The sequence below is a fragment of the Sorex araneus genome, chromosome 2, assembly GCF_027595985.1.
Source record: "Sorex araneus isolate mSorAra2 chromosome 2, mSorAra2.pri, whole genome shotgun sequence".
In the NCBI taxonomy this organism is placed as follows: domain Eukaryota; kingdom Metazoa; phylum Chordata; class Mammalia; order Eulipotyphla; family Soricidae; genus Sorex; species Sorex araneus.
Window position 1 is genome coordinate 148101032 of NC_073303.1, and position 15179 is coordinate 148116210.

At 38.3% G+C, this 15179-nt stretch overlaps 1 protein-coding gene across 1 annotated transcript in view; it reads right to left on the reverse strand.

The window, feature by feature from the left end:
* The window catches only part of PHLDB2 (pleckstrin homology like domain family B member 2), a 119565-nt gene that overhangs the window by 10800 nt on the left and 93586 nt on the right, over positions 1-15179 (reverse strand). The window contains exons 13-15 of the mRNA XM_055127120.1: positions 8073-8277; positions 1607-1697; positions 95-241 (exon numbers count right to left, since the gene is read on the reverse strand). Of these exons, the coding sequence (XP_054983095.1) occupies positions 95-241; positions 1607-1697; positions 8073-8277 (443 nt within the window). The remainder of the gene's footprint in view (positions 1-94; positions 242-1606; positions 1698-8072; positions 8278-15179) is intronic.

The following is a 15179-nucleotide window of genomic DNA, read 5'->3' on the forward strand; positions in this document are numbered from 1 at the left end:
CAAGATTTAAGGGGCGGTGAGGGGGTGCAGCGTCTTCTACAGAAGCACCACCAGGGGGCAGCCTACTCTCATTCATTCAAATTTGATCACAAACCTGGGCCCTTTGTTTCTCCCGGATTTTCACTTCTTTTTCAATTAACTTCTGCCTCTGGCTAGTTTCCTCCTGCAATCTTTTTTCCAGGAGTTCTCGGCGTCGTTTTTCTTCTTCCAGAGCTCGTTTTTTGGCTTCCATTTCCCGTTCCTAAAAGTCGTCATGCAGAACAAATTGTTAGGACATACTGATTGTACTTCAGTGATTCCAAATAATGTGAAAAAGAAACATTTCCCCAGACAATTCTTGATTTATAACCTACTCCCCTAGCACAAGTAACCTAGAGTAAAACTGAACCTGAACCAAAAGCAATTAGGAATTGAATTCAAAGTAAGAGACAAGCAAGCTTCTGGGTAGTGCCCCCTCTGGGCAGGGAAGCTTAGACCATTTGTTGAGCATGCCCCCATTGTTCCATTCTGCAGGATAAGACCCCTTGATCAGAAATCTTTGTTTAGATTTGCAGATACAGCAGAGAACGCCTGAGGGGCAGCCTGGGGGGGGGAATGTGTTAGTCACTCTGGCACTCACCAGTCTGGACACACCCTTTCTAAAAACATGCTTCCCTCTTCTTTCTTTCTAGAAAAATTTGCTTTTTGTGGTTGTGCAGATAAGATGATTCTATAGGACATGAATCTGTTCTTTCACAACCTGCCAGTTCTTTGGCAATAACAATTTCTCTATCAGTCACTTTCTCTCTCTATGCATTGGCCTTCCAGGGACAGTTGAACTGGACCTTTGAAGTTATAGAACAACTCATGCCACCTTTTACATCGTTTACAAAATCATGCCTTCAAAAATACAACCTTTAAATTCAATGAACAGTTGGATACATGAGGGAAAATCTAGCTTGTGGACTATATTCAGTCATTTCATATGGAGGTCTAAAAATCTCTCACTTTTTAAACACACAGCTTCCACCACCCCACACTAGTCAGAAAAATTAGCCTTAGACAGTTGTCTTCTAACCAAAGGCCATCAGTCCTTCCGATTCCTGTTGTTCTGCAGCTTGTTGGCTGAAAGCTGCAGAGGAAGCCCATGGGAGTGAGAAGAGGAAAGGAGGTGCCCGTTAGGGCAGGAAGTGAAAGCATTTGTGGGGGATTCCTAAGGAAGTATCCTAAGGAAGTACATATACTGACTTGCAATAGTCAAAATAAGGTGGGATTTAAAAAATTACAATAGTGCAGCAAATGCAAGCTTCAATAAGATGCAATAATATATAAAATACCTTCTAGTTGTTCAATAGGAGCACCAAGGGGCCATCAGTGAGAAAATATAATGCAACATTCATTTCAGTCTAAAGTCTAACGTGATACATATTTGAATGAGGGAGAACAGGGTACAGTAAGGGACTCATCAACACCATCTCTCCAACACCCACACTCTTCAGCAAAGACTGAGAGACTATTCCAACATCACTGAGGCCAGACAGTGGATTCTTGATGTCAAATTCAGAGTATCCTGAACCAATGCTGCCCCCCCCAACCCCAATCTTGTGGAAAAAGCTATTTTGCCTACCCTGGATTCAAGAAGCCGTGTTTTCTCTGCATGAGCCTGCTTCAACAGTCTCTCCATTTCTTCGATTCTGGCAATATTTGAAGTGCTGGCACTGAATAAAACATGGAAGACTTTTAGGAACATAGTTTCTTATTAATGCTTCTCAAACACACGCATGTGCGCACACACACACACACACAGAGGTTTGAAGGATGTCCACATTACAGGATGTTGGCTGAGTTTTTGCCTAGAAGAGGTTCTCAATTTTTGTTTGAAAATTATAAGTGATAAATACCAACTTACCTACTTTAGGACACAAAATACAGGCAAGCCCCTCAAACATCAAATTAAGTACTTTAATCATAAAGAAATAAGCCAAACATATCTTATAAAATGTGCCCTCAAATTGTTTTTACTAGCCTGAAATCATGGTCAGCAGAAGACCTTCCTCTGTTTAGCTTAGTGGTTGAGAGAGGTCACGAAAGCAAGACTGTCCATTGAAGTTCTATGTAGATACACCCGGGCTTGAAGGCATTTTACGCAGCTTCGGAATTTATGTCATTAGTTCTTTTCTGTTGTGTCTCTATATATGTGGGCAATTTATTTCCATGGACTGGTGATGTCCAGTTTTGTCAATGACACCCGTCAATGAGGAAAATATAAGAGAATCCAAGGACTTCACAAGAAACACCCATTGAGAAGGACTCACTTGGACAAGAGAAATCAAGAAAATAGAGTGTAGGTCTCAAGAAAATTACAACAGCTCCAAGAGAAAGAAAAGAGTTCGGGAATATTCAAAATTTTATTTTGCACTTATTTAAGTTTCATTTGACTATTCTAGAAAAAAGGGAAGCATGGCCTAGGTCAAAACTTATTTATTCTGAAGTTTCACCTTTGGAGAAATAAGGTTGCTCTTTATTCACATCAATTTGTATAATTTTTAAAAACGTGTCTTCTTTTCTAGACTCTTTTGAGACATGAAGGGTATTGTTCCTGCATCTGTATGACACAGATTACACTTATGTTTGCTATATAAACTCATCTAAACTTTATATAGTTTATATAAACTATATATATAAACTGGAGCAATAGCACAGCAGGTAGGACGTTTACCTTTCACGAGGCTGACCAGGGTTTGATTCCTCCGCCCCTCTCAGAGAGCCTGGCAAGCTACCGAGAGTGTCCCGCTTGCATGGCAGAGCCTGGCAAACTACCCGTGGCGTATATGATATGCCAAAAAAAAACAAAAAAACAGTAACAAGTCTCACAATGGCAACATTACTGGTGTCCGCTTGAGCAAATTGATGAGCAATGGGATGACAGTGACAGTGAAATTTTATACAATCAAGATAATTGTTCATATAAATTAGCAATCATTTGGATCAGGTGGGGGGGGAGTTGTGGCATATTAGGTCACACTTGGTGGTGCTCAGGAATGCTCCCAGCTCTGTGCTCCGAGGTCACTCAAGGGAGTACCAGGGATTGAACGTGGGTCGATGGATGCAAGGCAAACACCTGAACCACTGCACTATCTCTCTTAAATCGTACATTTAATGAACTCAAATCTAGGGTGATTTCAGTAAGGTTTAAGGTTACTTTGAAGAAATAAATGAATGCAGTAACAGGACAAAGATTTTATGTTAAAAACAAGGATGTTTATGGCAGTTTATTTATAATTGCCAAAATGTGAAAGCACTCATGTCTTTTAGTAGATAAATGAACAAATAAACTATGGTACATGCAGACAATAAACACTATTCAGCACTGAAAATAGAAATGAGTTATCCAGTCATAAACAAACATAGAGGAACCATGTATGTTAACAGGTGAAGGAAAGCCATTATGAAAAGGCAAATATTATATGACCCCAATGACCTGACATTTTTATTACTGTCACTGTCAGTGTCATCCCCTTGCTCATCAATTTGCTGGAGGGGGCACCAGTAACATCTCCATTGTGAGATTTGTCTGTTTTTGGCATATCGGGTATGATATGCCACGGTAGCTTGCCAGGCTCTGCCATGTTGGCGAGATACTCTCGGTAGCTTGCCGGGCTCTCCGAGAGGGGCAGAGGAATCAACCCCGGGGTGGCTGCGTGCAAGGCAAACGCCCTACCGCTGTGCTATTGCTCCAGCCCCTGACATTTTTGAAAAGGCAAAATTATGAAGGCAATGACAACATCAATTGTTGTCAGTGGACTGCTGCAGAAACAGAAGGCAGAGATGGATGCATGCACAGAGCAAATTCGAATTGTGTTGAAAGGCAATAGTTACAAACTATTCTGAAAATTTAAATAAGCTACTCAGAATTCTTTTATGCTTGATGGAACTTTGTTTCCCTTTCTGAATATGGTTTCACCAAAGCTGGTCAGCTATAAGAGATAACACAACATGATCTGTTGACGACACAACATGATATAACTGGGTAGAAAAAGCAGGTACAACTAACGATCTTACACTGTGAATGGTCCAGGGATCTGGGATCGTCAGCACTTTCAGAGCATCACAGACACACTTAGGAGTTCATGCCTGCCTTTTGAAGGTCAAAAGTCAAGGCAACGGAAGGAGCCTCACTCCTCCTCTACTTTGGGTGTACTTGAGAAATGAGCAGAAGATAAGAACTTAATAGGGTGATAATTTCAATTTTAATAATGCATCATTAGAGATGGTATTCCTATAAATCAATTTGATGATTTCAGCAGGATAGAGGTTCTATCCAGAGGTGACTTTCAGTTGCTATTTCCTAAGAGCCAAGACTTATTTACCAATCTTTAAATTTGTTTATAATGTAAGTATAATGATGCTTAAAAATGATAAAATAATAAATAAAAAATAAATGAATAAAAATAAATAACAACACTGTTTTTCTCTCAAAGAATTTTCTGATAGATAGAAAAATATTTCAACAAAGAGTGAATAACAAATGTACCCACAATGCTGAATCATTCTGTAACTATATTACAGATTGTAATTGTATTACAACCTGTTTGTGACAAATAAAACAGGAGACTAAATTTGTCTTGTCAGAATTTCAGCACAGAGTTAAAACATTAATATGACTATAATCTCAAAATATTTTAAATTTGCATTTCTTTTAGTTTTCTGGGCCACACCCAGATGTGTTCAGGGCTTACTCCTGAGTCTGCATTTAGGATCATTTCCGATGGGGTACCATATGTGATGCTGGGGATTGAACCCAGGTTGACTGTGTGCAAGGCAAGCTCCTTATCCTTTGTACCATCCCTCTGGCCCTAGATTTGCACTTATTAAAAATCTTAAGCAAAGAAAAAAGTACAGCTCTCAATCTCTTTCTGTTTTAAACAAAAATCTGGGCCACAACTGGTGATACTCAGGACTTACTCCTGTCTCTATGTTCAAGTGTCATTTCTGGCAGTTCTTGGCGGGGACCATACGCAGTGCGGGGGAATGAACCTGGCTCCGTCACATGCAAGCAAGTGCCCTGCCCACTGTACTATCTCTCTGATCCTTCTTTCTTTTCTAAGAGACGTTTTAGAGGCATCTTCTAATTTATCTTCAATTAAAAAAAATTACTATAGGGGCCACTCTTTTTTTAAAAAATTTTTTAAATTTTATTGAATCACCGTGAGATAGTTACAAGCTTTCATGTTTGGGTTACAATCTCACTCTTGGCATGTCTGCCCCCAGTGGTACAAAGGGATGCAGCATTTGGGGCTGGAGTCAACCCCATGCACGCACTACACATGCAGGATACGTGCATCCACTTGACCCATGTCTCTCACTCCTGGCTTCAACTTTCTGACAGAGAATTTGGCAACAAAATAAAATAAATACCCTTAGTCGTCTTTGACCATGGTGACTTGTTATCTATGGTTTCTAGCGCTACGTCATCAGTTCTATGTGAAATCACAATGCAAACTAAACGAACATGATGGCTAAGTGCTGCTCCCTGCCAGGAACGGTCATTTCCTTTCCAATGATGCTGGTTTCTTAGTATGGCATATTCAGTGGGACCATTTTCAACTTCTACCTTATCAAATTCTTCTAAAACATTTAGTGGATGAGAAAATAAACACAAATTAAGTGCTGAGATTTCAGCTATGCTTTAGCCCCCCTAACTGAATCACTGTGGTGAGGTAGATATCATTGAAAGTAATTTTTTTTGTTTTCACCAAAGCACTATGCTGTTCCCCATAATTAAATATGAGAAATCAGGAAAGGAGGGATAATTTGAAGAGGTAAATATTTACCTTTAATTTTTGCAGAGGGAATAAGTGTTATTGGGTAGTATATGAAGGTAGAAAAAGATCAAAATAGAAAAAATAAATACAATGTGATTTTTATGAAGGGTAGAGAAAATCGGAGGGACAAAAGGTCAAGTTATCAAGAATTCACAATCAAGTGTTCACACTGGGAATATTGGCATAAAATGTTCAAAATAAATTGAAAGGGGAGAATTGTTTTCTCCTTTTTTTTCCAAAATAATGTGACGTTTATGCCAAAGCAACACAGGAAGTTCCTCTGAGATTACTGTACTGGAAAACTAAATCATTTTGTGTTTTCTTATCATTATATATAATAACTGCTGAGTTGCTGACTTCTATTTCAGTCTTCTTTGTTCAAAAGTACCACAATTAGTCGGTTCATTTGCTGTCATTTATGAATAATTTCTCACTTTCTAGGGTTTCTGTCATTCTGAGGGACTGTTCCTGGCACTGACAGGCATGGCCCTGACAAACTCTTTAAAGTAGCTGGCATTCGACTAGTTCAGCCCTTTTGGAAAATAATATGGACGATTCTCAAAAAACGAGAGGTTGAGCTCCCATTTGACCCAGCAATACCATTGGTACTCAATTAACATTTATTGAAAAATGTATGTTTCCTGGGTTGAAATCACAATGGTTCTTAGTAAATTATAACATGCAGATAGATCAAATAGTCAAATGTAAAATTTAAAACTATATCCCTTTTACTATATCCCTGAGTAATTTATTCAGCCAGAACTAATTGAATGTGTGCTATATGCCAACTACTCCACTAGGTATAAAAATCCAAAGATAATTAGACATTTTTCTTAATAGTAAGGAATTCACCAATTAATTACTAAGAAAAAATGTACACAGCAATATGATCAGATGGCATAATAAAAAAACATTATCAAAGGTCGTGGAACATCGAAGTATTGAAAAGGAGAGAAAAAGAAAAATTTCTAATGAGTTTCCAATTTAAGTTTGAGGCATAAGGAACAATTCTCTAGGCTAAACTAGAAAGAGAATGGTGAAACCAGGATGGAAGATGATAAAATAGAGGTGGGAGGTTGGTAAGGATATTTTGCAATGCAAGACATTTATCACTCTTAGTAAGTACAGGTGAAATAAATAAAAGGATGAAATGATTGTAAGCAGTAGTGTTCAGGTCAAACAGCCCTCTGATGGAAAATGAAAACTCTGCTATGTAGTATATGTCAATTTATGTAGGATAAATACTCCCACCATGGCCAACTGCAATGATACCACTGATTACAAAGTTAGGAGGAGATGTACACATTAAGTTAGGAAGAGATGTACACATTCATGCACATTTGGCTGTGAACACAGCCAACTCCAACAGTCCATCTCACTTCAGACTGAAGTATTTGTGGAATGAAGAAGTCTATAAACAAGTAAAGACATCATTCCAGGGCTAGGACCAATGTAGCAAAAAGCACAGGAATATAATTCATCAAGCACTCAACTAATAAGCTTTGTGAAGTATGTCAGAAAGGAAAAATGAATAGAGCATTAGGTTAGGTCTAAAATTCCAAGGATGTGGAAATCTAATTTTATTCAAGAGTTAGTGTAGAGTACCTCAAAGCCTTTTTGTGTGTTTGGGGACCATACCCTGCACTGTGCTCAGGGGTGAATCCCCACGAAGAACATATACTCTAGCCCTTTGAGCTCTCTTCCTGACTTCCCTAAGATTTTAATGTGGAGTACCATGACAAAATCTATATATGAGATGAGCCTTTTGTCATAATCCCATGAGGCCAACTTTTTGTTTGATTCAAAGGATAAAAACAAATGTGAACAGTTAAATTTGTACACTTTTAATATGCGAACAGTCAAATTCTGCCTTTAAAAAAAAACACCAGGGTAAAAATCCCATCCAAGTTCTTACTCTATTGTTGGAAATTATTTTATATTTAATCAAAAACAGTCCTAATGAAGCCCAGAGTCAGCCAAAGGAGGCAAATCAATTTTTTTGAAGCATGGTATATATATGAAAATTGAAATGTAAAGAAACAGATTAAAAGAGAAAAATGAAATATCCAGTATCTGACTAAGTCACACAGGAAACAAAGGAATCTCTTTAAAAGCCACCATGACATCAACATCTTCTGCACTGTGGGCTTTCTATGTTGCAGAAATTTGAGCTTGTACACAAATACATTTCCTTAAACTGACATCTTTACTTTTGAAACTGGCAGATGCTTTGCCAAACCAGAAACGCTAACGGTGAATAACTCTTACCTAGAGATATTGTCAGGTGAACAAGCAGAGATGCTGGTCTCCATGCTATCAGAGCTATCGAGGCTCAAAGTATCAAAGGCCTGGTCCTTGTAACTGTGATCTGGGTAGTGAAAGCTATTCAAATAGACATTTGACTCAGATGCTGTGCGGCTGTAAAATTCAGGTTTCTGCCTTTGTCCTTCACTCATCTGTTGGTGATTATACCCTAAGGAAAAAGTCATAAATATGTTAGTATGCTTCATTTTTCAGTCTTAGATCTTATAAGACTCAAACATCAGCAACCCCAAACATCTGTCTATGAAACTAGGACTTGGTCTAATTTGTTTCAAAGCCAAAAAGATCAAAGAAATCACATCATTCTCAATGCAAGCAAGAGTTTTTAAAAAAGTGGTCAGTGAGTGGTCTTGGTTGTTGGAAGATCACTTGATACTTTTCCATGGAGCTCTGACATCTCAGCACAATAGAGAATAACATATCAGCACATACAGAAATACACACAAACAAAACAGGAAACATTATTGAAGGCCTTGAATCCTCTAAAAATAGCAGGGTTCAAGTAAAGGCAAGTCACCTAATGACAAGTGACACTAATGCAGTCATTTTGATGGTGTTCAAATTCAGTCGCACTCAACTTGGTCAAAAACAGCAAGAGGAAAATCCAGATATAGAACTAGAGAAGTCTTTATCTCATTCATAACATCACTAACATTTTCCAACTGCAAATAAGATCCAAATTGTACATTTTCTCATTTCTCTATACAATCTCCCTTATCTATCAATTATTTTAAATATTCATTGTCAATATCCTCTCAATGGAGGTAGCTTGGATTACTGTGTAGGTAGCTTTTTTCCCATTGTAAGTAGCAGCCTTCAGCTGATCTGTGATATCAACCACAGAAAAATGTGTTCATCACATCTACAGAAGAAAAGCGCCCCCAGTCAGAGGTATCTTTCCTACCCAGGTACATTAGGTCACTGGCTCTACTTTGTGTTATTATTATGACTTTCTCTCTGATAGCTGATTTGGGGCATCATAACCAATGCATTCTTCCTTTCAATTCTCTACCATGAACACAGCGAGTGGTGATCATATTGCTAATAAATCTCTTGGTTTATTAAAAGGGAGTTTCCCTAGCCAATACTTTAGCTTGCAATCTCTTTCTATCTACTACACCAGACCTATTAAGAGTTCACAAATGGACTATCTGAAGTTTTCATTTTTCTTGTGCTTTATTATATTTTTAAGAAGGCTTTTTAATTGGTAATGAAACAAACAAAAAAAGCAGGCCAGAGTACAAAAGATATGAAGATATGATCGCAAACAGCTTTCTCAATTACTGATCACATTTTTATTTGTTCGATTGTTCTTTGGGAGCCACACACAGCGATGTCCAGGGCTTGCTCTTGCCTCTGCACTTAGAAATTATTGCTGGCAGTGCTTGGAGACCACATGGGATACTGGAGATCAAACCTAGGTCAGCTGTGTGCCAGGCAAACAACCTACACACCTACTCTCACTCAGGACCCCCAACTAAATATTTCTGTTGAAAAACTGAAGTCACATCCATGATGCTTTAACAAAAAAATTACGTACTAAAATTTAATAGAAAATTTTAGTTCCATGAAGAGTCTTCCTTCTATTATAATTGGAACAGTACAATTTTAGATATCTAAGTGAAAATATGTTCAGATTAAAAATAAGTTTCTTAATATAACATGTAATTATAAATTGTAGACACTTCTCCCCAGATCACTTAGCTACGGGAAAATGCACAGCACAAAAAGCACACCATTTTCTCTGACTAAAAGAGAGGCAAAGGATACAGTAGTACTCAAATATTTACCTTTGAAACTTGAACTTTTGGAATTACTAAATGCTCCTTTTAAATTGTTTCCAATTAGTTCATTTTGAGAAGGAAGAAAACAGAAAAATCAAATTATTTGCAAGGTAACATATGTAGCTTTCCATATTCTTTCAAGAGAGGCTGTGGCAAAGAAAAATCCTACATTGGCAGCATCACATAGTCATTCTCTTGTTTTAATAAGATAAAACCCCTAATTGGGAACCGTTAAGAAGTATCTTTTTGGCAATCACATGTGCCATAGCCTTCCTTTCCTCTCCTGTTTTTCGTAAGAAGGAAATATCAAGTCCTACAAAACATGTCTCTGCAAAGGAGGAGAGAGCTTACCCTTCATTATCACTACTGATTCATTCTCTGCTATCCCCAGAGTTTATAACGGTTATCTCCTGATCCTCAGATCTTCCAGGGTTTCATTTTTCCAAAAGTATTACAGAATAAGAAAGTAAATTTACAGTCTTCAGGTGCAGTAAGATGGTAAACCAAATGTTCCCACGTGGGCACAGGAAACACCGCTGCCTTGTGCACTGTGCTAAGGATTGTGTTTCAGTCCCCAGGGCCCCTCATGATTTGGCTCTATGTCTCAGGAGCCTCATTCATTTTGGTGGTAGAATAAACACTTCCGATTTCTTGGAAACAAACGAAAATGCCTGCTCCTACTGAGCATATTTTCCCATTGTTGGGCATTTGAGCCCCTGAGTCCAATATGAATGGGGAAGTTCACCAGAGGTTGCTGTTCATTTGTCCCAAAAGGCTCGACTTTACTGACCACCGTGAACTTGCTCTCACCAGACACAGCCTCCTTTTCCCCAAACAAATCCAAAAACCAGGTTAGCGCTGTATTATTTAAATAAGGGCAATGGGTCTCTTCCCTGTGGCCCCAAATGGTATCAGTTTGATACGGAAAGGCTGGTTTGTAGATTCAGATTTGGAGTGGTCATCTCAAGGTCTAGATGCTTATGACAGAGGAGACACTATAGCAGAGGGCGGTCACCTGGTCCACAGCCCAAGAAGAAATGATGGTACCGTGAAGTAGTCGCAGAGTAGGTATAGGTTTTACCACCGAGAGTAGTTATGTCTTGTTTACCCCAGTCTCTCCACTTACTTAGCCAATGGACATCATGAAATGGTCACAGAATGAATTTACTTTCTTGTTTTTCAGTTCCAATTGCATTAGTAAGCGGATAAGGGAGTAGACTGCATCTGTGGTATGGAGTGGGGGTAAGTAACTGAAATGGGACAAGAAGGGTCCATCCTTGGCAGAGCTTGGGGTCATCAAGGTTATAGCAGCAGTACTCTTGGAGTTATGCAACGGTGGAATCGAACTTAGAGCCTCCAACACAGGAGATGGTGGAGGACCGGGAAGGGCACTGGGGCAATGGCCGAAGGAGGTGGAGTGTGTGGTACTGCAACATGCTATACATGAAACCTTACTCTTAAGAGTGCTATAAACCATGGCGCCTAAAATAAAATTTAAAACAATACAAAAAACATGCTAGGCACGTGCTCTACCACTTGAACTACCTTCGTGGTTACCTTTTTTGTTTGTTTTTACATTATAAGGTGATGTAATGCCTTTTAATGCAGAAACAGCAACCAAAATGTAACATAGAACCTGTTAAAGCTCTAAACCTTTTCTTTACAGACAGAAATGAAGGGGGCATTTATCAAATTGATAGAGTGAGACCTGATAAAACCTTGTCATGAAGATAGCTACTATAAATTTTAGTTCTCTATACTATTTATGGGAGTGGGGATGAGACCAACAGAGTGGATATGCAGGGCCCATGGTTAATTTTTAATGCAAAGATTTATTAATTCTGACTAATCTAGCCGGAAGAGTCTTTCATTAGGGATCCATTTTGTCACATGCTGTCTTGCTAGCACTAGTGATGTATGCTTTAAATGCTTATCTTCATATGAAAACAAGATGACTTAAACTATAACCTGGGTTTAATGGGACAAACTTAATCAGTACTTCTGACAATTCAGCCTTTCATAGCTCACCTGTACAGAAATTCTTTCTTCCTAACCATAGTCCGCAGCCAGAAGATGAAGGTACGGGACAAGTCAGGAAAGTAGAAGAATGACAGGGAAAAGGAAAAAGACAAGATCAAGAAGTAGGACAAGGGAGGGGAAAGGTATACATAATATATATGATGGTGTTAGTCATAAAGCCAGATAAAATAAATTTTTCACGTTTTTAGAAAGAACTCAAGAAGTTAAAAAAAAAGCATCTGACATGCATACAGTTAGTCAAAAAAAGATGTTACAGAGGAAAATTTCTTTCACACACATTTGTCAAGCAGAAAATGAAAACTCAAAACAGGATTATATCTACAAAACAATTTTTCCCCAAGCCAACAGGAATAAATAGCTTTTCAGAGCTGAGGTTTGTGAAGTGCCATTGAATTATTTGAAACTCAGTCCATCAAACTTGATAACCAGTTATTCTTCCACCATGCTATGTCTCAACTACCTGGCACCGTAATAGACATCTTATTTATTTAAGTCCATATTAAAAACTGTTCTTCACTCCCTGCTAAGTCTTTTTTATAAAACAGGCTTAAATGAAACGAATGAGCAGGAACCTTCTAATACTTCCCTCTTCCCTCATTACTTACTTATTTATTTTATACCCGACCTTTATAAAAAAGAAACACGTTTTACACTTAGCCTATCCCCATCACAATGCCTACTCTTTTCTTTATCTACATCCTAAGACTTACAAAACAATGCTTCCATAGCACTCCTGCTTCCTGCAAAGTTTGACCTCTAACAAAAAAACAAAATAAAGAGGGTCATGCAGCTGCTTATTTGTGCAGTGAATGGACAGCAGCTGGACCCGGCTTTGCGATTCCACTGAACATGCAACAGTTTTTCTCGAATGACTGTTAGGCTAAAACTCCACCACTGAACACTTTAAAATCTGGTCACTTCTTAAAGATGATTTGAAAATGACCTTCCACTATTTGTTGAAAACAAAGACACCACAGGAGGAGGCTGTCATACCTTTCTTGGACTTGCCTGCATTTAACAGAAGACAAAAGGACAAAGATTTCATTCACTCTTACAAAAGCATAGTTCACAAGTTGTACAAAAGCCACCAACCATTACAGCTTTAAGAGTTTATTTTCTTTCAACTCTGTCCCCACAGATCTTTGTTTGTACGATTCTTGTTGTCAGTTCCATTAAAAAGTGCTGACTGAAGGTAGGCTTATACTTACACTAATGTCCTTGATGTTTCCATCATGAATAAGCAGCAAAAAAAAAATAGTTCACTTCAAGTTAATTGTGGAACTCAAGAAAAATGATGAAATCTCAATTTGAATTCATAAAAATGTACCAAGCTGATTTTTTCCCCAAAACCGTGGGATTTTATTTGTACCTGCTATTTTAGTGAAGTCAACAAATGGTACTGAAACAATTCTGAATGAGACAATGATTCATCCTTCCTGCTCTCCATGGGCCACCTGTATGTGCTTAGTAGAAAATTCTGCCCATTTTACAATCTGTTGTAGCTCTCCAAAGCTACAGTTCCCACCCCCCTCCTCTGGGTGGGGTAGCCAGGGGCAACAGGCTAGCCTAGAAAGACATATCACATCTGCTGGGATCATCAACGCACATGATAATTTTTTATTTCCTCAGAAACTGTTGAATCAGCACCACCTGAAACTCTTTAAAAAGGAAACTTTGAAGCTGCCAGGGAAAGATCAAAGCTGCTGTCTTTTTGGGTATACAAAAGAAAAGACTTACTAGTGAGGAATAAGAGCATAAAAGACAGACCAAAGTCGGACTCTGAAAAGTATGAACTAAGGGGAGTAGCTAGGTTTTCTTCTACAATTAATACAGGGAGGTTCCCATTATTTATTTGAAGGAAAAGGAAATAGAAAATTAGATATCAAGCATCCATTTAAGCCCATAACATTCTCATGAGAATCTTTCTAGGAATCTGTAGCAGCAGCTCTTGACTCTCATGAATCTATCCACTTAATATAAGTTAAGTTTGTTTTCAATATAAAGAACAGGATGGCTAATCTAGGTTTTGTCTTCAGCCAGTGCGGAGAACAGAAGTAGACTTAACTGACAAGAGACTAGTGATGAAGGCCAACTTATAAACATTAATTGGGGTGGAAGAGTAGAGCAGCTAGGACGCTTGCCTTGCACGTGGTTGCACGTGGTCAACTCAGGTTCAATGCCTGGCACTCCACAGGGTCGCCTGAGCACCACCAGGAGTGATCCCTGAGCACACAGCCTGAGCACCATGGGTTGAAGTCCCCAAATTAAAATTTTTTTAAAGTCCATCAAATAAATTTATATGTTTTTATGAATTTAAGATTTTTTAAAAATTTGATAATAACTTGAGATAGGAAAAATAGCAGATAAATTATATGTATTTGATTTCATTCGTATGTTAGCATGGTAAATCCTTTTTATATTATATACTTATTTAATGAATACTATAACCTTGATTAACTCTTTTATGTTAATCAAAGAGTAGTAGTAGTAGGAGTAGTAGGAACTACCTACTACTGATGCTATGTTGGGGACCCTGTGGCCATATTCAGCAAAATTCAGTCTGGCGCTATAGGTCTAACAGTTTAGTTCACTGCTTGTGGCCCAGTAAGTCACACTCCAGTAGTACCCATTGGCCATGAAGTGCTGGGAATTGAAGTCAGAGCTGCACACTTGGGCCATTGAGATAGGACAGCAGGTAGGGCGCTTGCCTTGCACATGGCTGATCTGGGTTTGAGCCCTGGCATCCCATATGGCTTCCTGAGCACTGCCACGAGTCATCCCTGAGTGCAAAAGCAGAAGTAAGTCTTGAGCACTAATGGAGTGTGCCCACCCTCCCCCCAAAAAAAATAAACAAGAAAAAAGAGAGGGGCACACACTACTTTAACTATCTCCCTGGCCTCTCCTCTAACTCTAATAACTTCTAGTAATGTTTTGAAAACCTTAATCAAGATCTTAGTGGTAGTATATAATATAAAATGGTATGGTCTCATGGTATGTTTATATTTATATATAGATATCTTATACATAATATATGTACATATATGTATACCAAAATTATGTATACATGTACATATTTATTAGTATATATAAATGCACTTTCCTTTCTTTTTCTTTCTTCTTTTTTTGCTAATAGAAAACCAGAGGTTATCTCCTATTACCAGCAGTAAAGGGGTAGGAAATCCCAGGCCAGCTTGGAGAAACAGTTTCATTCTCACTAATGTTCAAATAT